The sequence below is a fragment of the Spodoptera frugiperda genome, chromosome 22 (assembly GCF_023101765.2).
Source record: "Spodoptera frugiperda isolate SF20-4 chromosome 22, AGI-APGP_CSIRO_Sfru_2.0, whole genome shotgun sequence".
NCBI lineage: Eukaryota > Metazoa > Arthropoda > Insecta > Lepidoptera > Noctuidae > Spodoptera > Spodoptera frugiperda.
The window spans coordinates 417,781-445,098 of NC_064233.1; the positions used below are offsets into that span (position 1 = coordinate 417,781).

A 27,318-nucleotide genomic window follows, 5' to 3' on the forward strand; every position below is an offset into this window, starting at 1 on the left:
TTAGTTCGAAATATGAGGAAATGTTCTAGGAACCTCATGATAACTTTCAATTATTGAGAGGTTCGAATTATTTAAAGTTTGAATTAACAATAGAAGCAGTGGCGTAACTATAGGGTGGCAAGCCGGCAAAATGCCACGGGCCTAGCCGGTAGGGGCCCCAGTTGAAAAATTGTTATCTAAACTTATATTGTAAATTTTTTATATTGGGGAAAGGGGCTCATCCAACGACTTTGCCGCAGGCCCCGAATGGTATGAGTTCGCCACTGAATAGAAGACAGTGATTGGCCAGCCCGCATTGAGCAAGCGTGGTGATTAAAGCTCAAACCTTCTTCGTGTGAGAAGAGGTTTTTGGTCAGCAGTGGCCACTTATAGGCTGTTGATGATGATGAATGTAATTTCGGAGTTCAGTAAGCACCAGTAGTAGATTACTTATCACGACATAGTATGTCCCTTTGTATGCTTAAATCTTTAAAACTACGCAACGGATTTTGATGCAGTTTTTAATAGATAGAGTGATTCAAGAGGAATGTTTATATGTATAATACATGCATAATATATCACCATTGCACCCATGCGAAGCTATATAGGGTGGGTCGCTAGTATATTATAAAATATTTTTTCCGATGTTTGTATGTATGTTTGTTTTGATTGTTTTAGAGGAATTAAATAAAATCAATTTTAACTGTCTGTCTAATTTTATTTTTACTCAACCATATTACAATAGTAAGTATAAGATAACTTTATGTTTTAATCGCTTTAGGGGTAGATAGAGGTGCACAATAATATACTTAAATGTGACATGAACTTTTTACCAGTTATGTTATGAGTCCCAATCAGTCCCATTCCCATCTAATAGGGAATACATAATTATATTGCCATATACTGAGGACAATGCTAAATTCTATAATTTTCATTAAGAATTTCATTAATTTCTTACTCTAATATTATAGGGTGAAAGTTTGTTTATTTAGATATTTGAATGTTTGTGCGTCTATTATGCTAAAACTAAACTCAAAACTCAAATTCAAAATATTTTTTTGCATCTTAAGGTTTATGTAATGTTAATTTTACACAGGTCTTAATTTAAATATTATGTACAGCTTAGGCCTAGGCTTTCGGCCTTTTTCAGAACGGATTTTGATGAAATTTAGTTTACAGAGAGGAGATATGAGGTGACATGATTTGACCTAGCTTCACTAATAGACAGACTGACAGACAATTCAATTTGATGTTTCAAAAGTTCCTAATGAAGGATTAATTGAAATAAATATTTTGACTTAGGTGATAGTTTACTATTGTGATAATTTACTATATTACGATACTACTACAGAAAGAAGCAAATATTTACTATTTATACCACTTGAATGCGGGCATGACTGCAAAAGCTAGTCGTACATATTTTCTTTAAAATTATTAGAATGATAAATATCTAACTACCTACGAGTACCTATATATATCTACTATCTAATATCTGTATACCAATCTATAGCTATGCGGAATTTAGTATATTTCCAGAATTATTTTATCATAGTTCACGTAAACAAATAGTTTTAAATAGATTAACATCTATTCTATGAATTATAATTATCGGTTTAAAATCTATCTATTGATTAAAACTATTGATTCGATCTAGCTAGGTAACTATGACGAATAAATTAAAATATAACGCGTAATAGGATAGATGACAATTTTTTTTTTAATGTCCGTCTTGTAGATTATTTTAAAACATTAGACAAGTATTTTTTATTTTTCCACGGAAACGAATACTTTCAAAGATGTATTGATTTGAAATATCACGTGACGTAGCTTCTAGGCGCGTTTTTACGTTGAAAAACGTATTTGCTCTCAATCTTAAACAATTTGATTCGTTTTATCTAAGTATTGTTATCTTATATGACAAAATAAAAATATACGTGTCTAATATTTTTTCATTACCTAACTGACGGACTAAATAGATTTTTAATGTTTATACCCCGTCATCATCCCTATTTACAAGTTGGTAAAATAAAATTAATGTATTTAATTTAATTTTATCATTCTGATTTAAATCTAAGGTTTTTCAGTAGTGTCTATAAAGCAGACTTGTCTAATCATATATTTTTTTGGTTTCCGTATAGGAAGGACAGATAATAAAATATTTATTGTATGTTATCATTTTTCAGTAGTTACTTCAAGTAATTGAACCGTCATGAAAAATTTCAGATAGGTAATGGTTTAAAGAAAAATTTTGTATAATAATATTATTTTATTTCATTGACTGCCTCGTTAGTCGCGTGATTGCAAACGCGACTGCCGGATAAGGGGTCTCGGGTTTGATTCCCGGGTTGGACAAAGTATTACTGGGTAGTAGAGGTTGGGAGTCTGGAATTGTGCCCAGTATATGGCAATAGGCTCACCCTCTATTACATGGGACTTATACCACGAATGGTGAAAAGTAGGTGTACATTGTATAGCGACATTACGTGCCGTAATGTGCACCTCTGCCTATCCCTTCGGGGATAAAAGGCGTGACGTTGTACGTTGATTCTATCATATCCAATGATATTATTAATTACGCATTATTGTGTAATTTGGAAACAAATATTGTTATCGTTTTAAAGATATTATTATGATTCATAATATAGATTTTTAGATTAAAGGCAAAAAACGTGATTACTTGTATGAAGTAGGCGTAATGTCCTATAATTATGAACGAGCCTATTGCTGTATATCGGATATTGTTTACCCATTATAAGTCGGTAACAAAAGATTTCGGTAAAAAACCTTTGTGTTTAAATACGTCAAGATTTGATGTAAGCCGATTAAATAGATATTAGAAAATTGTATTATTAGTCATTTCCGTATTCTGTTTCTTGTTATAGGTTTTTAATTTTGAATTTGTAAATATTTTTTCGTCATCGTTATGTTTTTATTTGTTTCCGATAGTATAAAATATACTATTTATTTATTTATTTTACACTTGATGTTCAATCATACAGAGGCGGACTATTTAGTAGTAGCATGGGACCGCTAGTTATTAAGTTCAAATAATTTTAATAATTAAATAGTTTTTTCTTAAAATAGTCACACATAATATATTTTTAAATAGTCTTTTAATGAATCAGTTTCAACGTTGTTCTTATCTTTATATATTCTGATAATAAGTATATTATTATACATCATTATTATGTGCTATATAATAAATAGTAATGACATACTAAAGGGGGCTTTTTTTCAAAAATATCGTAAAATCTATTCCTTGACACACTTTGTTTGGTTTATCTCAATGAAAAATGCAATTTTCAATATCTTAATTGCATCAAATTAGGTAGTTGCATACCTTATCTATGTAGTATTGCAATTTTGTACCAAAAACAAACCTTATATACTTCTTTTTATATATGGAAAGCTGAAGGATTTGTTTAAGAAAACTAATCTCCGAGACTAGGGATCCGAATTGGATAATTCCTATTGTGTTGGATAGCCTATTTATTGAGGAAGGTTATTCTATTATATAAAAATAAGTCGGGTTTTCCTTCCTGACGCTATAACTCCAGAATGCACGAACCGATTTCCACGGTTTTGCATTCGTTGGAAAGGTCTCGGGCTCCATGAGGTTTATAGCAAAAAAAACGCAGGAAAAATTTAAGAAAAAAGCCAGAAAACAGGGAAAATTATTGGTGGCGAAACGGAGTTCGCCTGGTTTACTAGTAAGGTATAACTATCTCTCTACGATTAATAGAATGAGAGCAGAGCGGGTTGGGATCGCGAGACGTTACAAACCACAATAAAAATTGTCATTTAATGAACTAAAAATGACGGTTTACTCAACTACATTATTGGAGAAAAGCTCTACTAGTTTCGAGTCACAGAGGGACTCTTTATTATTACTAACTGCACGGTTGGCGCGGTGGCTGGGCAACTGGCTGCCGTGCAATGTGTAGCGGGTTCGATTCCCGCACGAAGCAACTCTTTGTGTGATCCACAAATTGTTGTTTCGGGTCCGGGTGTCATGTGTATGTGAACTTGTATGTTTGTAAACGCACCCACGACACAGGAGAAAGTCCTTGTGTGGGGCAATGTTTTTTTTTTTTATTTGAGGAGCGTGCGCAGCCGTTTAAATTAATGTACGTGAGTAAAACGTGATTTTTAGATAATTTAGTATGTCTCACGATAGTCCTTTATTAAAAAAAGATTATGACTTAGCTGGGAATCGAATGCTATCATCATTTCCTAGTCGATAAATCGAACTAATCTCCAAACATATTTCATCATACTTATTTTAAGTATTTCACTTAGAAAATAATCAAATAATCGTAATTAATCGTTTCAGCAGTATTCATTACGTCAGAATAAATTATTAGAATTATAATGATAAGTCCAATTATCATTCTAAATCTTAGCCTAACAATATGGTTTGACTAAATTAATCTATTGATTCGTTTTATCAGTAGATTATTAAAATTTGATTGTTTTTTTTGCTAACGTTTTATTGGTTATAATAATAAAATTGTTTTATTGTATAACTAGTTTTTTTATTATTTTATATGTATATGGCTACTAGATTCTTTTACTGACGTGAAACAACGCTTGCGTTGTGTGAGTGAGGTTACCGGAGGCCCAATCACCATTCCCAATCTTCCCAATCCCCGATTCCCCAATAACCCTTAAATTCTTAACCCCCAAAAGTCTAACGCACTTGTAACGCCTCTGGTGTTTCAAATGTCCATGGGTGGCGGCGATTGCTTACCATCAGGTAATACGTTTGCTCGTTTACAATAATATGAACCTTGTTATCTATAAAGTTTAGACTTTGTCATTTAGTGTGTATTTCCACGACTATCATAGACAAATATGAAATGATGATTCATTATTAAGGTATTCTAATAGATAGTACTTATATTAAAAATATAATTAATCCTAGTTATCATTTTAAGTCGGTAACAAAAGAAAAATTCGGTAAAAAAACCTTTGTGTTTAAATACATCAAGGTTTGATGTAAGCCGATTAAATAGATATTAGAAAATTTCCCGAAATCCTCATAATAGGATAGTTTCCTACTAGTCAAATTCAATACTTTTTTCGAAACGTCAAAAACGATATTTTCTATGAACTTTGTATGAAATACTCTATTATGGCGTCATCAGATTTTTACGTCAAATAGCAGACTTATTTTTAGAAAATTAGCTAGAAATATTAAGTAGATCATAAAATCTATGAATGAAACCGTGATTTTTTATTTTTTTTATAACGTCACGCCTTTTATTCCCCGAAGGGGTAGGCAGTGGTGCATATTATGGCACATAATGCATAATGCAGGCAGTGATTATTTTTTTAATATTTTATTGTATTGAAAAGTCGAAATTATTTATTGTTTACTGAGGAAACTATACCTTTTTGTGAGAACTTGGACTTTCATTATTAAATAAGACATTATCATAACCTTAGTATGAGTTTGCTTTACGTTTAAAGTAATTGAAAATATTGCGCGATCAGAGCCCTGATTTGTTGGTTAATTCGACCCGACCAATCAGTACCCTTAGTACGAGTTTGTTTTACGTTAAACGAAAACCGAACAAGACCGCGTTCGGCGCCATGATTGGCAGGCTGCGATGAACCAACCAATCAGAGCACCGAACGCGGTCTCAGTTCGATCTCGATTTTACTAAAGGTAGGGACCATTAACTTTCGCCCATTATTGTATAAAATGACATCATATGTATAAACGTGATGAACACTGGTCAAACCACAAACAAAGCTATCTTATCGATATTATAATAACATAATCCTACTGAATTTACGTATATGAGTGCATTTAAGAGATTATAAAAGGAAATATCGTCACACCGTTTATCCCTGAAGGGGTAAAGGGGGCAAAGGTGCACATTATGGCACGTAATGCCACTATACAATGTAAACATAATTTTCAAAATTTTGTGTTATTTAGGCCCATGTAATAGTGGGTGAGTCTATTGCCATATACTGGGCACAATTTCTGACTCCGTGCTACTACTGAGAAATTTTCGAAAATCCGAAAAAGACCCATTCTATGCCTGACTCGGGAATTGAACCCGAGACCCTTTGCCCGGCAATCGCACTTGCGACCACTCGACCAACGAGACAGTCAGTAAATAATGCTTAAAATAATTTTAACGAGATTCTTAACAAATTAAATCCAAATTTAATAAAAGACGAAACAAAAGAAAAAATTAAGAACAAAACAAAATTAAAAAAAGAAGACAAAACTATGAATCCAAGACAAACGAAAAAGAACTTTAATAAATAAACATATAACAGCGATAATGGCTTAACACGTGACGCAGATATAGACAGTCATATACTTCCTAGCAGGTTTGGTTCTCAAAATATTTTTGAGGGAAAAACTAACCTGGATTTCGTAGTTGAAGTGGGTGCCGGGAGCGCAAGGGCTCACGACTTTCTCTCCATGAACACAGTAGTAAAACTTGTCACAATCGGTCTCATGGGGCAGTAGATGGTGAACATCGAAGTTAGCTGGGCATCCATTCTCAAGAACGTCTCCAATATCATTGTCAGTACCGTTGCAGGGCTTGTCACCACCGTCGATGGGAGCCTCTGTGGTTGGCGGGTCGGCGATGCCTTTGTTACCGCAGTCATAAGCCCATGGCCACACGCAGACCTGAAAAATTTGGATAGTGATGAAACTTGTGTTTCAGGTGATGGAAATATCGGGTTGGTGAATAAAGAAAAAGATGATTAGAAAATATTTCAAATCTCAGGAGCTGTAGCACGGCCAATGTTCTAGAAGTCATATAAGAATAATTAGAAATGATAGTAACTTTTACCTTCAATAGTATTTAAGGTTTCATAGATAATGATATTGCAGATTGCGTCACTGTTGTTAATTCTACACGTTGTTTGTTTGAACGCGTCTATCTCCGGAAATACTGGTCCGATTTGAATCATTATTTTTGTGTTGGATATTCCACTAATCGAGGAAGTTTTTAGTCTATAAAACATCACGGTGTGATTAATAGGAAAGGAGTAGAGCGGGTGAAACTGCAAGGGAGTATCTAGTTATTATTAGAAATGGGATTTGATTTCTTAAGTTAGATACAGATTTTATGTAGGCTGAATGTTTTCAACCCGCTCTACTCCCTTCCTATCAATCACAGCGTGATGTTTTATAACTTATAGCCTTCCTTGATAAATGGACTATCCAACACAAAAAGGATTATCCAAATCGGACCAGTAGTTCCGGAGATAAACGCGTTCAAACAAACAACGTGTAGAATTAACAACAGTGACGCAATCTGCAACATCATTATCAATGAAACCTTCAATACGATTGAAGGTAAAAGTTACTATCATTTCTAATTCTTTTATGACTTCTAGAACATTGGCTGTCATTATAGTATTATCATTTGCTAGAATTTGGTCTTGGTCTAGGTCTTTCCCTATTCTAATCAGAAGTACACGATACCTTGAATTTTAATCTAAATCCATTAATAAACTTCTAGCTGATTATTTTACATTGATAAGCTATGAACGTGTTGTTTCATTACACCGGAATTACGCATTCGCGAAAACTATTGTAGGTAGCTATTTAAGAGTGGGAGAGCCATGCTTCGGCACGAATGGGTCGGTTCGACTGGAGTGATACCACGGCCTCATAGAAAACCGACGTGAAACAACGCTTGTACCCTTCCAAATCTTCTTAATTCCCGATACCTCAAGAATGTATGGAAGAATCTAGTTTCAGAATAAAAAAAGTAGCCTATCTTACACTCTCAGTACAATGGTAGGTACAGCATATTTTCAAATTTGTTTTTGAACCAATTTTATGAAATAAGCTATCGTCATCATCAGCCTATGAGTGGCCACTGCTGACCAAAGGCCTCTTCTCACACGGAGAAGGTTTAAGCATTAATCACCACGCTTGCTCAATACGGGTTGAAGATTTCATACTTATAATTAGAAATTATAAGCCCAGGCTTCCTTACGATGTTTTCTTTCACCGTTTGTATTAATTTATCAAATATTTAATTTAAGTTTACCAACTAATTTTACACTATGAGTAATCTATTTTCCGCATTAGTAGTTGCTGATAATATTGCTTTAAACTACTTATCAAAAATTCCTATGATTTCTTTGTTTTTTGTACGTCATACCTATTGAATCAGCTGATTATATTAATTTGCTTTTGTTGTTTAATCATAATTGTGCAATCACTACATAGTATAAAACAAAGTCGCTTTCTCTGTCCCTATGTCCCTTTGTATGCTTAAATCTTTAAAACTACGCAACTGATTTTGATGCGGTTTTTTTAATAGATAGAGTGGTTTAAGAGGAAGGTTTATATGTATAATACATGCATGATATATCACGAACCGAACCAGATACCGTTGCATCCATGCGAAGCTGAGGCGGGTCGCTAGTTTGTTTTATAATTTTATATCTATAGGACCTTTTGCTTTTCAACTCTTGAAGGTAACGAAATCCATGCTCAAACCTTTTCCGTGTGAGAGGTGGCCTTTGGCTCAATAGTGGACACCTTATAGGCTGTTGAAAAGATGATGTGAAGGCCACGATAGGGTTTCCGATACGAAAACCTTAAATATTACATTACCCCATCAACGAATCAAAATATAAATGATGATGATGATGAAACAAGTAAATATAGTTAACAATGAAGTACTTACGCCTTCGATGGGGCTGAAAACGGTACCAGGAGCGCAGATCCTCTCAACAAGTTCTCCTTTGTCGCAGTAGTAGAATTTGTTGCAGTAGTCCTCATGAGGGAGGAGCCAGTGGACGTCGAAGTCAGCTGGGCAGCCATTGTCCAGGAAATCACAGTCAGGTAACGGCCTAACGGTGCTGGATGGAGCTATGGACAAAAATATCAGGTTATGAGCATTTTTGGTCTCGCAAAAGAGCAGACGGTGCATCTGTAGGATTACTCTTAAAACTAATCACAATTGACTGCACGGTTGGCGCGGGGACTGGGCAACTGGCTGCCGTGCAATGTGTAGCGGGTTCGATTCCCGCACGGAGCAACTCTTTGTGTTATCCACAAATTGTTGTTTCGGGTCTGGGTGTCATGTGCATGTGAAATTGTATGTTAGTAAACGCACCCACGACACAGGAGAAAATCCTAATGTGGGGCAACGTTTTTATTAAAAAAAAAAAGAAAAAATGCCAATGTGCAATGTTACGCATTTTTATCCTCGAAGGGGTAGGAAGAGAACGAGCAGACGTATCACCTGATGGTAAGCAATTGCCGCCGCCCATGGACTCTTGAAACACCAGAAGCATTACAAGTGCGTTGCCGGCCTTTTGGGGGGTTAGGAATTTAAGGGTTGTTGAGGAATCGGGGATTGGGAAAGGGGGAATTGGGCCTCTGGTAACCTCACTCACACAACGAAACACAACGCAAGCGTTGTTTCACGTCGGTTTTCGGTGAGACCGTGGTATCACTCCGGTCGAGCCGGCCCATTCGTGCGGAAGCATGGCTCTCCCACACTTAAATTGTTGTAAGTGTTAAATTAATTAAAAATGTATTTACCTGCAGTTGTTGTTGTTGAAGGTGGCTGTGTTGTTGTTGATGAAGGAGACGGAGACGTATCACATGGTGGTATTGAAGTAGTTGTGGTTGTGCCAGCAGTTGTAGTGGTAGGTTCAGCAGTTGTAGTGGTAGTACCAGCAGTTGTAGTGGTAGTACCAGCAGTTGTAGTGGTAGTACCAGCTGTTGTAGTGGTAGTACCAGCTGTTGTAGTGGTAGTACCAGCTGTTGTAGTGGTAGTACCAGCTGTTGTAGTGGTAGTACCAGCAGTTGTAGTGGTAGTACCAGCAGTTGTAGTGGTAGTGCCAGCAGTGGTAGTGGTAGTACCAGCTGTTGTAGTGGTAGTACCAGCAGTTGTAGTGGTAGTACCAGCAGTTGTAGTGGTAGTACCAGCAGTTGTAGTGGTAGTACCAGCAGTTGTAGTGGTAGTACCAGCAGTTGTAGTGGTAGTACCAGCTGTTGTAGTGGTAGTGCCAGCAGTTGTAGTTGAAGGCGATTCAGTGGAACTAGTTGAAGGCCATGGTCCAGGGCCCGGTAGATGGCATCCAGATTGTGATGGGTGTACACAAACCTGTATGGAATTAAATGGATGATTAATTATAATTTATTTGGATTTGCGAGAGAGAGAGAAATTGGGTATCGAATTTTATTTTATGGAATAAGCTGGTAAACGAGCAGGCGGATCACCTGATGGTAAGCAATCGCCGCCCATGGACACTTGAAACACTTGTGGCGTTACAAGTGCGTTGCCGACCTTTTGGGGTTAGAAATTTAAGTTATTGGGGAATCGGGGATTGGGAAGATTAGGAAGGCGGAGGGCAATTGAGCCTCCTGAAACCTCACTCGCTCAATGATTGGAATTTAAATTGGTGATTGCTATTAGGCGTTTCGCTGGGAAGATCGATGACTTTGTCTGGGTCGTGGGCAGCGATTGGATGCTAGTTTAATAGTAGACATCTTCTGGCTGTGGGGCTCCGGAGCAGGTCTATTGAGAGGACCCGGTGCCCCTTACAGGTGTTGAGGGTGGCCACCGGGGTGGTTTTAGTGAGGTAAAAATCCCACTCCCTAGTCTTTTATCCCCAAAAAGCTAGGCGCCTTTTGAAGGTTTCCCCCCGTCACCAAAAAAAAAGACATCTTCTGGCTAATGATGATGATGATGATGATTGGGAAATAGATAATGGGAATTATGGGCATCCAGTACGTATGTAAAAATCTCACCTGAATTTGAGCATTGAATTCCGTTCCCGGAGCACAACTCCTTGGCTCGATCCACTTTAGTCCATATTCGCAGTAGTAGAACTTGGTGCAGTCATATTCGTGAGGGAGGAGGTAGTGGTACTCTGATGGAGGGCAGTCTGCGTGAGGTTCTAAGTGTCTGCTCACTGGACCAGACTCTTCGTTGGGCCGGGCTAAGGCAAGCCCTAAGGCCGCCAAGATCAGTAAGCTTTCTGTTAAAAGAAAAATAATGGTTAGAATTTGGTTGTGTGTTCGTGGTAGCTCGGAGGCTTAAGGCGCTCGATTCTCATGCATGAGGGTTCGAAACCTACCCTTCAAGTTTATCAGAGAGCGGTCTATCAAGTATAGAAGCATTATTTTAAAGTATGTATGTATTGTAAGTGTACATAAGTGAGCAATATGTTTGAAACAACCGCTATTTTATTTTTTTGAAAGAGTAACGATGCAGTTTCTTGCTCGTTCTTCTCCATTCGAAGCTACACTTTGGAACGAGCACCTATCTTCACTGATAGGCAGACTGACGGACGCAAAAGTGCCTAAGGATTAATTGAAATAAGTGTTTTGACTTTGACTTTTGTAGTTTCAAGTGCAAAATAAATAAAAATTAATCCTTTTGTAATGTCAAGTCCAAAGATTACGTTGCGATTTGGATTATCCTGCATCCGGCACTCTTTTATTTTCAAAATTAATCACCTTTACTATCTATTACGCATTAAGCTAAGCTTAAGAGAATTAATAACGTGTGACGTATTTTTTTTTAATACAGTCATACCTACTATCGATTATTTTTTAATCAGTATTAGTGTGTAATCTAATTATTTTTTCAAATTTTTCCTATAATAACAATGATGCATTAAGATATTTAGGTAGGTAATTAGAGGTAAGCTGAGCTTAACATGAAATTCCGTCCAGTTTTGCAATACTTTTTTTTATTCTGTGGAAAAATCATCCAATCACTTTTTCCATTGGGCGAGGCGAGAGGGAGTGTCAGACTCTTACTGACTAAAAACCACCCCGTTCCTACTCTTGCTTGTCTAGCCGGAGCCCCGGTAAACCCGCTAGGTAGTCCGCAGCTCCGGATAAAGGGTCTGTTTTACATATAATGTAAAGGATCTCAGCCTAGTTGACTTAATTATTAGCTGATGCCCGTGGCTGCTCTCGCTTGAATTACGGACTTTGTGACAAATTAAAATAGCCTAAGTTACTCCTTAGTACATCAGCCATCTGCTAATAAAAGTTTTGTTAAAATCGGTATAGCCATTTCAGAGATTAGCCAGGACAAATAGACAGACCAAAATTCTAAAATTTTTTCATATACATATAGTAAAAATTGGTTATTTCAATATAACAAATAGACACTCTAATTTTATTTATTAGTCTAGATTTATCACTTGTCTTTTATTCCTAGTAGCTATACCTACGCGACATAAACTTCTTGTTATCACGGATTAAAAGAAGTACGTGAAAATAATAATCTAATGATTAACTACAGCATAAAATCTACCTATATTTTCCACAAAGGATATTCAAAGGTGAATTTTTATTAGTAATTTTAATACACTTTTGGTGGTATTTTGATTTATTTGTAATTTAAACTATTGATTAATTCGTAAAAATATATTTAAGCCCTGTGAGAACTGTAGTAGGAAATTTTATTTGGAACAAAGATTTTGGTAAGCAAGCTTTTTCTTTCAAAATTCTTTGAGAATTCATTCAATAGATTTAGGAATGTACTCCAAAAATGAATGTTAAAAAACATCTTCATAAATCACATTCTTTAATGTATTGTTTAAAAAAGTTAAACTATGTGTTTTGTTATGTTCGAAAGGTTAGTTATTTTGATGTAAGAGATATTGATATTTGAGTTCTTATGTCAAAAGTTTATTATTCGGTGATTGAAAAGTTTATTATTAGGTACAGTAATTGATTTAACTTTCAAATTCGTTTTATACGAAAAGTTACTTTATAAAATTACAATTAAAATAAAAAAACATCAAAATGTTACAAAAATTTAGAGTGTAAATATATTTTTGAACATTTTAATCAGTAAATATAATTTTAACCGATTTAATAAAATTTTAATCACACTTCCGATTATTAAACAACCGATTAATGTAATTAATTCTTATTACAACCTAATGAATCACTTCCGAAATCAACCTCAAACTTTTCAACCGTAAAATTTAATTCCAAAATATTAAAAATAATAAAAAACAGACTTACTAAACATTCCCACTTAGATGTATAACTATTTAATTTGCACACACAGTCTAAAGACCACTTTGGATATGCAATAATTGTTCTAAAACAAATATAATATATACCCGAAAAAATTAATTTTATCTCCGATAATTCCGATTATCTTTTAAAAGGTAGCGATTATTTTATCGATATTGAGTTGTAAACATATCGGTATCTATATTTGGGTTCCGTAATCGTTGTTTAAAATCGGCGATACGATTTAGTTTAGATTGCAAATCTTGATTTTTTTGCGATAATCGATTGGGGTAGTCCGGTTGCTTGTTTTTTTTAAATACTAGTCGATGTAACGATGACGAATGGTTATGTTTTTATTGGTTCTGTTTTTTCATTAGTCGGTTTCATTTTTGTGGGCGGAAAATCATCCAATGACTCCTCCCGCTTTGGGTGAGAGGGAGTGTCGGAATCTTATAGAGTATACCTAAGCTAACTAAAAATTACGGTTTACTCACATACATTAATGGAGAAAAGATCTACTGATTTCGAGTCACGGAGGGACTCTTCTTTATGAGCAGCGTGCACAGATGCGGCAACGTCGCGCTGCCTACAGTACAGTAGTAAACAGTTAGTAAATCGCGATTTTTAGTTAATTTAGTATGACTAAAAACTACACCGTTCCTACTACTGGTTACCAGGATCACAATAACCCGTTAGGTTTTTCGGAACTCCGTATCAGGCATCAGCTCTGCTAGGCTCCATCTGTATTGGTCTGATGGCTCTTTGAGGTGCGCGCAGAACGAGACGCGCCGTACGCCTGTCGTGCGCAGACCTGTGCAGATTATTCGGGTAAAATATGATTGTATTTTTAGGTTTTTCGAGGTTTTCTATGATGATTTTTTGTCTGACATTGAATTTAACAATACTCTTTAATCTTTGAAGATATAGACAGATGTGTAGATGATTCTGAACCGATACAAACTTTAAACCCTGCAAGAAAAAAACGGATTCAAGAAAAAGCCGGCAAGGCACTTGTAACTCATTCTCTGTGTGTCCATAGGTGATGCTGATTGCTTACCATCAGGTGATATCATTGCTTAATGTAAGAGAGTGATGCTTTGACATGAATAGGCCGATGTGACCGGAATGTATACCGCAGACACCAGCGTGAGACAACGCGAGTGCTATTTTTCCTGCGTGCGTACGGTTATCTGAGTTCCATACGTCATAACATTGTAATTTGTCTGATGTTGCGAATGATCCGTCTGCTTATTTACTCCATGAAATTATTTTTTACAAGTTTTTTAGCCGGTAAACGAGCAGGTGGATTATCTGATGGTAAACAATTGCCGATGCCCATGGACACACGAAACACCAGAGGCGTTATAAGTACGTTGCCGGCTTTATGGATGAGTTAGAAATTTGTGAATTGTTGGGGATGTTGGCGATTAGGTAAATTGGGAAGGAGGGTAATTGGGCCTCCGGTAACCTCATCCACACAACGCAAGCGTTATTTCACGTCGATGTTTTTGATACCACTATCATTCCAGTCCAACCACCCCATTTGTGCTGAAGTATGACTCTCCCTGCATTTGCAGATAACATTATTCAATTTTATAGATATACGGAACCAAAACTAAAATCAACATAAAATACGCAATACATTGCCTTTAGGCATTGTTTACAGAGAGTTTCAATGAGTATCTATATTTCTATAATAATATTTTTATCAACGGAAATACGAATCATTGTCTTATTGCTCAATTTTCTGTGAAATTAATGATAGTGTGAAATATATGAATGAAAATTCATACGAAAGGGATTATATGGGATTAGCAGTGTGCAAAGGTTTGTAAGCAAGGTTATCTAATTTGTTGTTTTCTGACTGGTTATAATTGTGGGTGCCTTTAAATCCTCGTTAAAGGTTGCTTTTTGTCCGGAGCTGCGGACTACCTAGCGGGTTTACCGGGGCTCCGGAAAGAAGCTCGAAGATGCTCGAAAAGCAGGAGTAGGAACGGGTGGTTTTTTGTTAGTAGGAGTCTGACACTTCCTCTCGCCTCGACCAAGGCGGGAGAAGTCATTGTCAAGTCTCCCCTCAAAAAAAAGGTTGCTTTTTGACCAGAGATGTGCTATGTAGCTATGTTACGAAGAAGTAATAGCTAAGCTGTGAAACTATGTGACCGTTTCCACTGATACTAAGCTATGTAGCTGTGCGAGGAAGATGCGCAGTTTGAGTATACGATGTATCGATAGTAGGGAAGCTATCCATATAGCAGTTCATAGCACGCATCTTTCCATATAAAAGACATAGCTTAGCTGAGTCCGTTTCCAGCAGTGCTAAGCTATGTGTACCAATGAATATGATTGATGGAAGCCAAACGCATCTACAGCAACGTAGTATAGCACACAAATCCGGAGCTGCGGACTACCTAGCGGGTTTATTGGAGCTCCGGTTTTTAGTCAGTAAGAGTCTGACACTCCCTCTTGCCTTGCCCTGGCGAGAGAAGTCATTGGATGATTTTCCCCCCTGATAAAAAAGCCTAGCACACAAAGATGTGTGTGGAAAAGCACCCTAAATGTAACACCCACTTTTCACCGGTTATGTTTTGAGTCTCCGTTTAAGTTGTGATTTATCACCGATTGTCCACCAGTAATGTTATGATGTCGCATGTAATTACGGGTGATGTAGGTACCTATTGCTATTGGTTCATAATTCTAGATACTGAGCTGTTACGGAGATTTTTTAACAAACTGAATAAATCTGTGAACGCTCATATTAAGTGTGAGACAGCAAAGCTTTGGCACGAATGGGCTGGCTCGACCGGAGTGATAATTAACACGGCCTCACAGAAAACCTACGGGAAAAAACGCTGGTGTTGTGTGAGTGAGGTTACCGGAGGCCCAATTATCCTCCTTTCCCAATCTTCCCAATCCCCGATTCCCCAACAACCCTTAAATTCCTAACCCCCAAAAAGCCGGCAACGAACTTGTAACGCCTCTCGTGTTTCGAGTGTCCATGGGCGGCGGCGATTGCTTACCATCAGGTGATACGTCGGCTCGTTTACTTATACCATAAAAAAAAAACTGTGAAGGTTTTTAATTATTATAAGGGATTAAAGGATACAGGAGAGATAACTTATATAGTATATTATAACATAGGATTACAATGAAGGAAAAAGTGCAAGTTATTTCTATAAAAAGACACGTGCAAGCCGTCTGCGGCCTTTTGCGTCTCAGCTATCGGACCGGACGGTTGTGGGCGGTGCAACCACACGTGCAAATTGATTAGATATCAAAATATCGTTTTTTTTTTTTCATTCATTTGGTAATATTATTTCAGATGTGTGTCATATTATTATGATGTGTAATATTATTGTGTAGCCTGGTCGTATCTGTAGGTCTGTAGCGTAGTCGTAGCCTGGACGGTTAAAGACGTCCGCTTCTCATGCATGCGGGCGCGCGTTCAAAACCTACCAACGACTCGCCGTTTCTGAGTTATACGTATTATCTAAGATTAAAGACACCACTGACAAACAGTGAAGGAAAACATTGTGAGGAAAGCTTGGGCTTATAATTTTTTATTAGGAATATACGGTGATGTAGCCTACGTTAACGCCTTTCAAATCGTCGAAAATGTAGGCAGATGCATGCACATTTGCCGAAGTCTGCGTTTCCTGGTGGGTATAACCTGGGTATCTTTAAAACACGAGTGAATAGGTTGCTTATGAGCAGATGTGCTCCATCGTAGGTCGCACCATCACTTACTATCAGGCGAGATAGCGACAAAACGTCGAACCATCAAATATAAAAAAGAAAACATGAAATTTGTATTAGGTACGAGTAACACGCACTTTTGAGGAGTAATAATCAGGCTTCAGACGATACATTTACCTGCCAAGTGCCCTATTTATAATAGAGGATGACTATAGGTATATTGAAATCAGAATATTGTGTCATGTTCGTGAACGGTCGCTGTCAACGGGGACCGATCAGCTCCAGACTGCATTAATTTTATTGTCCTCAAGCTTATTTCTTTTTATATATTTTGACTGAATATTGGTGTTACATTGTTCTCACATAGTTGAAGAAATAGCTACAATGTAACTAGGAAATTGTATTGTGAATCTGATTGAAAAAGAGTAACCTATGGAGTTTCTTGCTCGTTCTTCTCCATAGGAATCTACACTTTGGAACGTACAAATAGCTTCAATTTAGGACTGACGGACAGACAATAATATTGTAATATTTGCTTTGACGTTCAAAAGTGCCTTCCAAGTCTATTTGAAATAAATAATGTTGACTTTGATTGCGTATAAATAGGAAAATATTGATAATAGCCAAAAATTGATAAAAAGATCATCTGTTCGATTAATCATGATTATCGCTTCAAATAATCCTACAATTGGTGGATGTAGAGATAGCTTAATGTCTTAATTAATTGGTTTATCTTTGAAACCACGCCTTCTTATTAATTTCTTTAAGTGTGGAAGAGCCATGTTTCGGCACGAATGGGCCACCTCGATTGAAATCATAGCCTCATAGAAAACCGACATGAAACAACGCTGGCATTGTGTGAGTGAGGTTATCGGAGGATTACTCCCTTCCCAATCTTCCCAATCCCCGATTTCCCAATAACCTTTAAATTCCTAACCCCTAAAAGGCCGACAACACACTTCTAACGCCTTTGGTGTTTCGGATATCCATGGGCGGCAGCGATTGCTTACCATCAGGTGATTCGTCTGCTCGTTTACTGGCTTATACCTGTTGTAAAAAGGTTGATATAATATTATCATGTTATGAGTATATACTTTTGATGCACCACCTACTTTTTGCAGCCAAATGGGCGAATCTTGTATTGACGTCACACTTTCTAGTTCGGACGTTAGCTTGGATAGGTGGCGTGTCCTACCGGATGCGTCATGTAGTGACCATCGCCTGATCGTGTACGAATTTGTCTCGGGATTACCCCGGGGTCCAACGCTTTGCAGTAGTGGCTTTAGATATAAAACTAAGGGCGCGGACTGGAACTTCTTTAGCTTATTATTTGCATCTCAGGCCACAGACTTCACTCGCAATGACCTTTCGGCAGAAGAAGGTGCTGAAATCATGTCGGATACTTTTACTTACTGCCGACATTGCGTTTGGTCGGGGATCCTTGACCAGTACGCGCAGATGTGACTGGTGGAATAATTATCTAGTCGAACAACGTAAATGTTTTCGTAAAGCGCGCAAACAATTAAATAGACTAAAAAAACGTAAAGTTACTGGTTTTGCATTTGATGAAGCATTGATTGCGTTTAGAGTTGCCAGGTCACGTTATAGGGCTTCAGTGGAGAAAGCTAAGGGTAACCTGTTGCGGAGAGTAGTGCAGAGGCTGGAAAGCGAGGGTCCGTGGTCGCCTCTGTACCATGAGTTCAAAGCCAATAGATCCGTCGATCTGGCGTTCGTACAGAACATAAAAGTCAACAATGTTCACACCACTGGTATTGAGGAGACAACGGAAGTTCTACTCGATGAACTCATCCCTGACGATGTATCCGAGATAGATAGCGATTATCATCAACAGATTAGGTCGTGGGCGGCTATACCACCCAATTCACCGGTGTCTGATCTACCTTCCATCAATGAGCTCGTAACTGTTATTAAAACGTTGCCTATGAATAAATCGTCTGGTGAGGATAAAGTTTCAAATAAAATGATAATAGAAGCGTGCAAATCTGCGGCTGACGCGATCCTGTCTGTCTTTAATCGTTGTATAGCGGAGGGCGTCTTTCCTCGTATATGGCGACGTGGATTCATTCGCATAATATCTAAGAATGGAAATAAACCACCCGATGACCCTAAGTCATACCGGCCTATTACGCTTTTACCATCATTAGGAAAACTTCTTGAGCGGCTTATCGTTCCTCGTTTGCTGCCCGGTGGACCGAAATTTCACAATAATCAATTTGGTTTTACTGTGGGTAAATCTACTGTAGACGCAGCTCTCTCTGTCCGAACCATAGTGACTTCGTCAGAGCACAAATATGTAGTAGGCATTTTTCTAGACATTTCCGGTGCCTTTGATAACGCGTGGTGGCCAATGCTACTCCTTAAACTGAAGGGTCGTGGTTGCTTTAGTAACATATACAAACTATTATACACTTATTTTCTTCATGGTTCTGTAAAACTGAAACTTGGTAATTTTTCTCGGTCGAAGTCGTTGTCAATGGGATGTCCTCAGGGCTCGGTTATTGGCCCGTATCTGTGGAATTTAGGGTTTGATGACTTGCTCGCGACCCCCCTTCCTTCTGGTTGTACGTTGACTGGATATGCGGATGATGGCCTTTTGTTAATACAATCAAATACTCGAGCCGGACTAGAGAATTTAGCTAAGGACTGCCTCAGTAGGATCTCGCGATGGGGCGAACGTAATCGATTAACTTTTGCACCCCATAAAACCTATCAATTATTGCTTAAAGGAAATTTGAAATCATGGCCGTCTATTAAATTCAATAACGTTCCCGTCAAACGTAAGGAGTCGGTTTGCTATCTCGGTCTAGTCCTAGAAAAAAACTTTTCTTTTATTGAACATATTAAGACTATTAGTGAGAAAGCCAAAAACAATTTCTATGCGCTCACGCGAATTTCGAAGGCTACCTGGGGTCTCTCTTTTCTTACGCTCAGAACCATCTACGGAGCAACCTACCTGGGATGCGTGTGCTACGGGGCACCAGTGTGGGCTGATAGGGCCACAATAGGCGCGGTACGGCGAAAGCTTCTCCAAGGTCAGCGTCTAGCCTTGATCTTTCTGTGTAAGGCTTATAGGACGGTTAGCACAGAGGCCCTACCTGTGCTCGCGGGACTACTTCCAGTCGATCTTGAGGTGCAGCGACGTGCTGCCATGTACTATAATGCGAGACCTAACTTTTCCGCAAACTTTCTAGCACAACGTGATCGAAGCAAAATTGATAGATTGCTCAAGCCTTTAACGGACGTCTGGGATGAACTTCTGACTGAGTGGCAGTGTAGATGGGAATCTTCTACCAAGGGCCGCCACCTCTATCAATTCTTTCCATCCGTGCATGAGCGTCTGGAGAGGACATGGTTGGAGGTGGATCACTGTGTTGCCCAATTTCTTACTGGCCATGGCAACTTTAAAAGCAAATTGTTCTCATTTAAACTCGTTGATTCACCATGGTGCCAATGTTCGACAGCGGAGTTGCAACATGAGCAATCCGCCCATCACATACTCTGGGAGTGTGGTCTCTGGCAATCTGAGTGTGAGACTATGTTGGATAATTTAATTGTTTCATCAGGTGTAGTTTATTACACGGACCTTGTGGAGTCTCGAGCAAATTTCCGTGCGTTTAGGCGTTTTTGCCATACCTATTATTGGAAGCAAGTATAACAGCTCACGCATAGGACCCATTTAGTATTAGCATTTAATATTTTAGTTTTAAGTAAAATTTCCGTGGTGCTTGGCGACTGGGCTTCTCCCAGTTGTGCAGTCTCTTTTGTGCCTTAAGGCTTAAGTCATCCTGTCTCCTGCATTAAATTCACCGAGGGAAGTGGAAACTATCGTTTTCTTTTCTTCTCCTCTAATAACATCTTCTGATTTGTTTCGTTGCGGGATCCAAGACAGTCATTCATTTCCCTGGGACGCGCCGGACTTCAGTGTTCCGGTGTTTTCATGTTTGTATCTACTGTAGATCCTGGCTTACAGGAGTTGCAGCGGTATGGGAGGTTGTGGCGGGCTTGTCCCATAAAAACAATGTTATGAGTATAAGCAGGTAATGGTAACCGTACAATGCATCTAACAAATAATTATACACTATCACTAAGTTAAGATATTATCTAACATCAAACCGGATACCCACACAATGGAAGTGGACCCCAGCAACACTCCAACAATATCAAATATAGTATTACGTCACAAAAAGATTTCCTATTACTCGCAGGTAATTGAAAATACCAATCACTACATAAAGATACATTATCAATAATTCTCTTTTGTGCATTACTGTTGTCGTAATAGTTTTGACGCCTGTTTCACCATCTTCTTTTTTTGCGGAGTAAGCCGATAAACGAGCAGACGGATCACCTGATGGTAAGCAATCGTCACCGCCCATGGACACTGGAAACACCAGAGGCGTTACAAGTGCGTTGCCTGCCTTTTGGGAGTTAGGAATTTAAGGGTTATTGGGAAATCGGGGATTGGGAAGATTGGGAAGGGGGAATTGGGCCTCCGAGAACCTCACTCACACAACGAAACACAACAAACGCAAACGTTGTTTCTCGTCGGTTTTCTGTGTGACCACCCTATTCCAGCCCTTCGAGCCGGAGCCCTGGTAAACCCGCTAGGTAGTCCGCATCTCTGGATAATATCATACGACATACGATTTGGAGTTTAAATCTGACGATTTAATTGCTGAGTTAAAGCGGTGCTTATAACATTAACTGCCACACTCAGAGTCATTTAATGGTTACTTAAACTATTCTTTAGTAACGGTTTTGTATGAAAATCAATTGCTAAGGACTGGGTTAAGTAACCATTAAATGACTCTGAGTGCGCGAGTAAGTACTTAAAACTAAGTACGATTAATATTATAAATTGAATAATTCTTTGAAAGACCAATATCAAGAATGTAATTTGCTCCAAATGCATGTTAAACATGTTATTACAAATTAATGCATGTATACTGTTTATATTACCTTTTATCTAAGTAAAGATTAAGATATTAATAATTATTGACGTACTCGTATTATTGTAGACAGTTGTTATTATTATAATTTGCACAACACTGAATCATTAAAATAATCATTAAATATCAATCTCTGATGCATCTTTTGATTTTTGTATTTTGTTTTTATGAAACACGCCGATAAACGAGCAGACGTATCACCTGATGGTAAGCAATCGCCGCCGTCAATGGACACTTGAAACACCAGAGGCGTTACAAGTGCGTTGCCAGCCTTTTAGGGGTTAGGAATTTAAGGGTTGTTGTTCGGGACTCGGGATTGGAAAAGGGGGGAATTGGGTCTCCGGTAACCTCACTCACACAACGAAACACAACGCAAGCATTGTTTCACGTCGGTTTTCTGTGAGGCCGTGGTATCACTCCAGTCGAGCCGGCCCATTCGTACAGAAGCATGGCTCTACCACACTTGTGGATTGCACATCTCTACTGGAAAAACACCCTGAAATCCCAAGATAAATTATCAAAGATAGTTTTTTGATTACTAAAATAGATAAGAATCGCAATGGAATATTTGGTACATCGTCACAAAATATTGTTGTGATTAGGATGATGAAATCGATACGACATCGATTATCCTGATATAATCGATTTATTATTTGAAATAATACATCCGTCGGATGTGCTATTCTTAGAATTTGTTAATTATGTTGCTGTAATTAGTTTTTTTCGTGTTTCCCCGGCCCATTCAACTTGCGTATAGCAGATAGGCCACATTTGGGCTATGTATGTAGCTATGCGGTAAAGTGGAAAATCATCTTTAGGGTGTCTACCACACCAGAGGTATGCTACAAAGATGTAATAGCTAAACTGTGAAACTATGCTGTTCACACTCATACAAAGCTATGTAGCTGTGTAAGGAAGCACTCTCTTATAAACTGACGTGAAACAACGCTTGCCTTGTGTTTGGTTGTGTAAGTGAGGTTACCGGAGGCCAAATTATCCCCCTTCCCAATCTTCCCAATCCCCGATTCCCCAACAACCCTTAAATTTCTAACCCCCAAAATGCCGCACCGTTAGTGTGCTCCTTATCTGTCCATTTTGTGGGTGGATCTCTTATGTTGCGCGTCCATTCTTTAATATTTTTAACAATCCTCAAAAATTAAAAAAGCCTAAAAGAGGCCGAGTGGTTGCAAGAACTGCCAGTTCAACTTGTTCGGTTTTTCGAAAAAAAAATCAGTTGTAACACGGAGTCTGGAACTGTGCCTAGTATATGCCAATAGACTCACCGCCTATTACATGGGACTTATAACACAAATTATGAAAAGTGGGTGTACATGCCGTAATATTAACATTAGAACTTAATTCCGGGATATTTACCATGTTTAATAAAATAATGCCTTTAATGTAATCTATGAGTTTTCGATATTTCGGCACTGTTGCAAGCGCCATGATCACTTTATACATGATCATGGCGCTTGGCGACATAAATAAGCATGTCAGTCATGTTAGTGACCATGTCAGTTTAAAAACTTTTAATGCTGTAATATGCACCTCTGCCTACCCCTTCGGGGATAAAAGGCGTGATGTTGTCATTCGAGAACTTTTTTCAATAACGACATATATTTCATCAATATCTGCATTAAATAATTACTATCGGACAAATACACAAAGGCGTAGGTATTTCTGAATTATTATTAGAGGATGTATTAGAAGCTACGATTAGATGTGACGTCACACTGTAACTGATAAAATCGATCAAAGATATAGATTAGACGAGTCTTTATTTAGCATATTATTATATAGAGCTACAATCCTGCTATGATTACCAGTTTATCATGATCTGACTTTCTATGATCTTTTGGCACATTCAACTGTCAGTTTATACTGGTTGTATAGTTACATAGGAAGCAGAATGTGCTTTAAAACAATCTTACCCAAGTCATTTTTTTAAAAATCGATAGTAATTTAATATACTCTGCAAGCCGGGTAGGTACGGATAGGCCAGTTCAACCGGAGTGATACCACGGCCTCACAAGCAAGCAATACTCAAATCACCGTACAAAACAATGTACTTGTAACGCCTCTAGTGTTTCGGGTGTCCATGGCCGGCGCCGATTGCTTACTATCAGGTGATCTGTCTGCTCGTTCCGGTTCCAATAAAAAATGTCTCTTAATGAAGTTTCATCATACCATGAAGCAAATAGAAAGAGAAGATGTGATAATGTGATTGTGCACTGCCTAATGATGTTATATAGAAAAAGGTATAAATAGGTTATAAGCGCTCAGAAAATTAGAGCACATTCAAATGTGGACTGGCAAGTTTTTTGCAGTATGGGACAGTAAAAAATAGAGAGGGGCGCGGTTTGTAACGTCCCGCGCTCCCTGTAAAGTGTCACGCATTATGTAAAAGGGAAATCCAGTTACGACACCTCCTCTTTGTATTATAAAAAAAAAACACATAACAACAATTATTAAAAGTAAGTTACTGCAAAGAGGATCCCACAAAAACATTTCATGTTAAATGTTGCCAAGACGAGACCATATAGCTCGCACTGTCAAAAAGTAATCAGATCCCGTGTAGAGCCAAGTTTCTAACCCTACATGCCCAGACCTAAATCGATAAGCCCTAATTTCACACTCAAGTTACGGGGAAATTCTACAGCCATAGCTCGTACTGCGTAATTCGTAGCGCGTAGCAGAGTTTTTACGCTATAATCTCGTAGGCGTGCAAACCTTGGACGTAACTGGCGAGTTGGCCGCGTAACTTGAGTGTGAAATTAGGGCTTATCGATTTAGGTCTGGGCATGTAGGGTTAGAAACTTGGCTCTACACGGGATCTGATTACTTTTTGACAGTGCGAGCTATATGGTCTCGTCTTGGCAACATTTAACATGAAATGTTTTTGTGGGATTTCATTTCTTTTTGTAGGTTGCTTATGATAGAAAGATAAAATGAGCGACAAATACAAGTATTTTTTTGTCGCTCATTTTTTCTTTCTTTTTTTGGGGTATACTTTTTATCAATGAAAATTAAAACACTAGTACCTAACTAAACCTTCACCTACTAAACTACTAAATTTATAAGAAAATTGCAAACGTAATCCTAATACTTTTTATCAATGAAAATGAAAACACTAGTATCTAAACCTGTACCTACTAAACTACTAACAATTAAATATTAGGCAAATGGTTTTTTTCTCCGCGATAGCAAACTTTTAAATCACCGAAATATTCCGAAAATTTTTCATTCAACGAGACAACCGTCAACGACGTCTGCCCTCTAGCGTCTGCCCGCGTTCGGGTGCCGCGCTCGCTGACGGGCCGATTATTTTTAGCTACTGCGCGGGGACGAGGGGGCAGGCGGCGGGCGTTGGCGCATACTATACTTACGATGCTTATGTTCAAAAGTATAGGTTGATTAATAAACACTTACCGAAGTGAAGTGTAGTAATATTATTCATATCTAAGTACTTATGGGTAGGATAATGTTTTGATTTGATGAAAAGTTTGTGTTCTATGTAGTTGTGTATAATTTTCAGATCTCAAGCAGGAAATAGGGAATTAAGTTTCCCTATTTCAGATTTTTACCCCTCCGCGGCCGCATTCAGACCTCTAGCGTCAAAAGTTGCGGAAGTCTCGAACAAACTTTCACCCCCTAGTTTAAGGGGTTGGGGGGTAAAAGTTCCAAGTTTTAGGATTTTTTTGTTGTTTGGGTACTAATACTAGCTTACATACCAAATTTCAATTTTCTAGGACTTCAGGAAGTACCTTAAGAATTTTGTTGATCATCAGTGAGTGAGTGAGTGAGTGAGTGAGTGACGAAATCGGGGTATTTTAGATATCAGTAAAATCGAAAGTATAAGAGCTATGCAATTGAAACTTTAGAGGTTTATTAAGTCTACCACTGACATTATATCCTGAAAATTTTGTTTATCTGGTATAACCCAAACTCAAGTTATGAAGGTTCAAAAATACGACGAAGCGCTTCGAGAAAAGGTAGGTAGTGCCCTTGCGCTTCGCTTGGCTCGTCTTGGCGGGGGCACTACCGTGCCCCCAGATTTTCCAAAATACTGAATTAAAAAGTACTAATTGAATGAAAATCTTGTTATCAGTAGTATTCTCAGTAGCTGGCTTTTATCTGAGAGTATCGTTATAATCGTTGTGACAAAGGTACCTATATTAGATGGTTATCAGTAATTATGACTGATAATTTAGTCCAGCCGTTATCTTTCTTGGCTTAGGTCTCTACGATTCTGTCTTAGGTACCTAACTGCCAACTGTAGTGTACCTAATAATAAATGTCTAATGCATTAAAAGAGATACGTCTGTTCTAAAAATTTGGGTTTTGGACCCAAAATACGAAGACAAAGGGAACTGTTTGCTTCACATGGTAGAGCAATGCTTTTTTCGAGTTTCGAGTAAAATATGAGTAAAATTATCCAATGACTTCTCTCGCCTTGGGTAAGGCAAGACGGAATGTCAGACTCTTACTGACTAAAAACCGCCTCGGTGCAGACGGCGTTGCATCTCTCAAGCCATTCCTCATAGAGGGGACTTACCGCTGCAATGCATACCTGGCACAGCACTTATGACTCTTTCGGTGATGAGCAGCGCTGATCACCTGTCAGCACCCATCCATCATCCAGGGGCTTTAGTCTGCTATTCAATTGTGTCAGAATGGTCGATCACTGAGCAGCGCGAGAGGGACGGAGCTATGTAGGTTGTATAGCTCCGTCCCTCTCGCACTGCTCAGTGATCGACCATTCTGACACAATTGTAATGCTTTTCAGACTAAGGCCTCAGGGCTGCGGACATTCTTTTTTTTTTGTCTGATACTCTCTCTGATGCAGCTGCAGATACCCCAGCCGTTGGCAACATGCTGCTCATAATTGTAAGAGCTATTGACTAGCAACCACGTATGTAATGACTCATGGATCACAACAACAGTACTTAGCAAAATTATTTTAGGTACAATGGAAGATATCATTTTAATTCCTTATTAATAAGTTTATTGGCAGACGGAAGTCGGAACGATATTTATCTAGATTGCGGGATATTTATCTCGATTTAATCGGATTATTTAAGTGCCGTTGGCCGATCGATGGATTGGCCATATCCTGATGCTAATAGCTTATTACTCATCTGTTGTTACCTTTTAGGGAACAGAGAGTAAAGTTTCCTAAGAAAAGGAGGATCCTCCGACCAGGCGAGGTGATCGTGCCTGGCGGGCTTTCTGTCCAACTGTTGTTCGTTGGGATTTTCTATCTATGTTTATTCGCAAGTAAACTTTACAGGAGCGATGGGCTGATGCCTGAAAAAAAAATTGGGCGGTGCAGAATATTTATGACGTCATCCGTTGCTTTGCTCGTCGATAGTCTATGTGCGACTTCTGTTATCTGTCACTTGTCATGTGTCGCCACAACCTAATAATACCTATCTATCAAAAACAACCATCGGTGGAATGAACTGACGTCTGCAGTATTGTAGTTTTGTCGAACCAATATGACCTTTAAAACCTTCAAGAAAAGAGCATATTTCTTCTTCTTCGTTTGTCGTAGGTTTCCATGACCAATGCCGATTACTTACCATCAGGTGTTCTTTGTTTTTATAATAACTGTCGTCAGATATACTAAAAAGGAGACTCTCAGTTTGACCTGTATGTGCATACATTTTCTAATTTTCCTTT

General features: G+C 38.2%; 1 protein-coding gene across 50 annotated transcripts in view; it reads right to left on the minus strand.

Moving 5' to 3' along the window:
* LOC118280092 (multiple epidermal growth factor-like domains protein 6) overlaps nucleotides 1-13,132 on the minus strand; it is a 19,605-nt gene extending 6,473 nt beyond the window's left edge. For all 50 annotated transcript variants that reach the window (XM_050702733.1, XM_050702732.1, XM_050702725.1 and 47 more), the window contains exons 1-5: nucleotides 12,980-13,132; nucleotides 10,739-10,968; nucleotides 9,524-10,091; nucleotides 8,661-8,845; nucleotides 6,368-6,637 (exon numbers count right to left, since the gene is read on the minus strand). In XM_050702733.1, the coding sequence (XP_050558690.1) occupies nucleotides 6,368-6,637; nucleotides 8,661-8,845; nucleotides 9,524-10,091; nucleotides 10,739-10,968; nucleotides 12,980-12,986 (1,260 nt within the window). In that variant the 5' untranslated portion in view covers nucleotides 12,987-13,132. The remainder of the gene's footprint in view (nucleotides 1-6,367; nucleotides 6,638-8,660; nucleotides 8,846-9,523; nucleotides 10,092-10,738; nucleotides 10,969-12,979) is intronic.
* Between the last annotated feature and the right edge of the window lie 14,186 nt (nucleotides 13,133-27,318).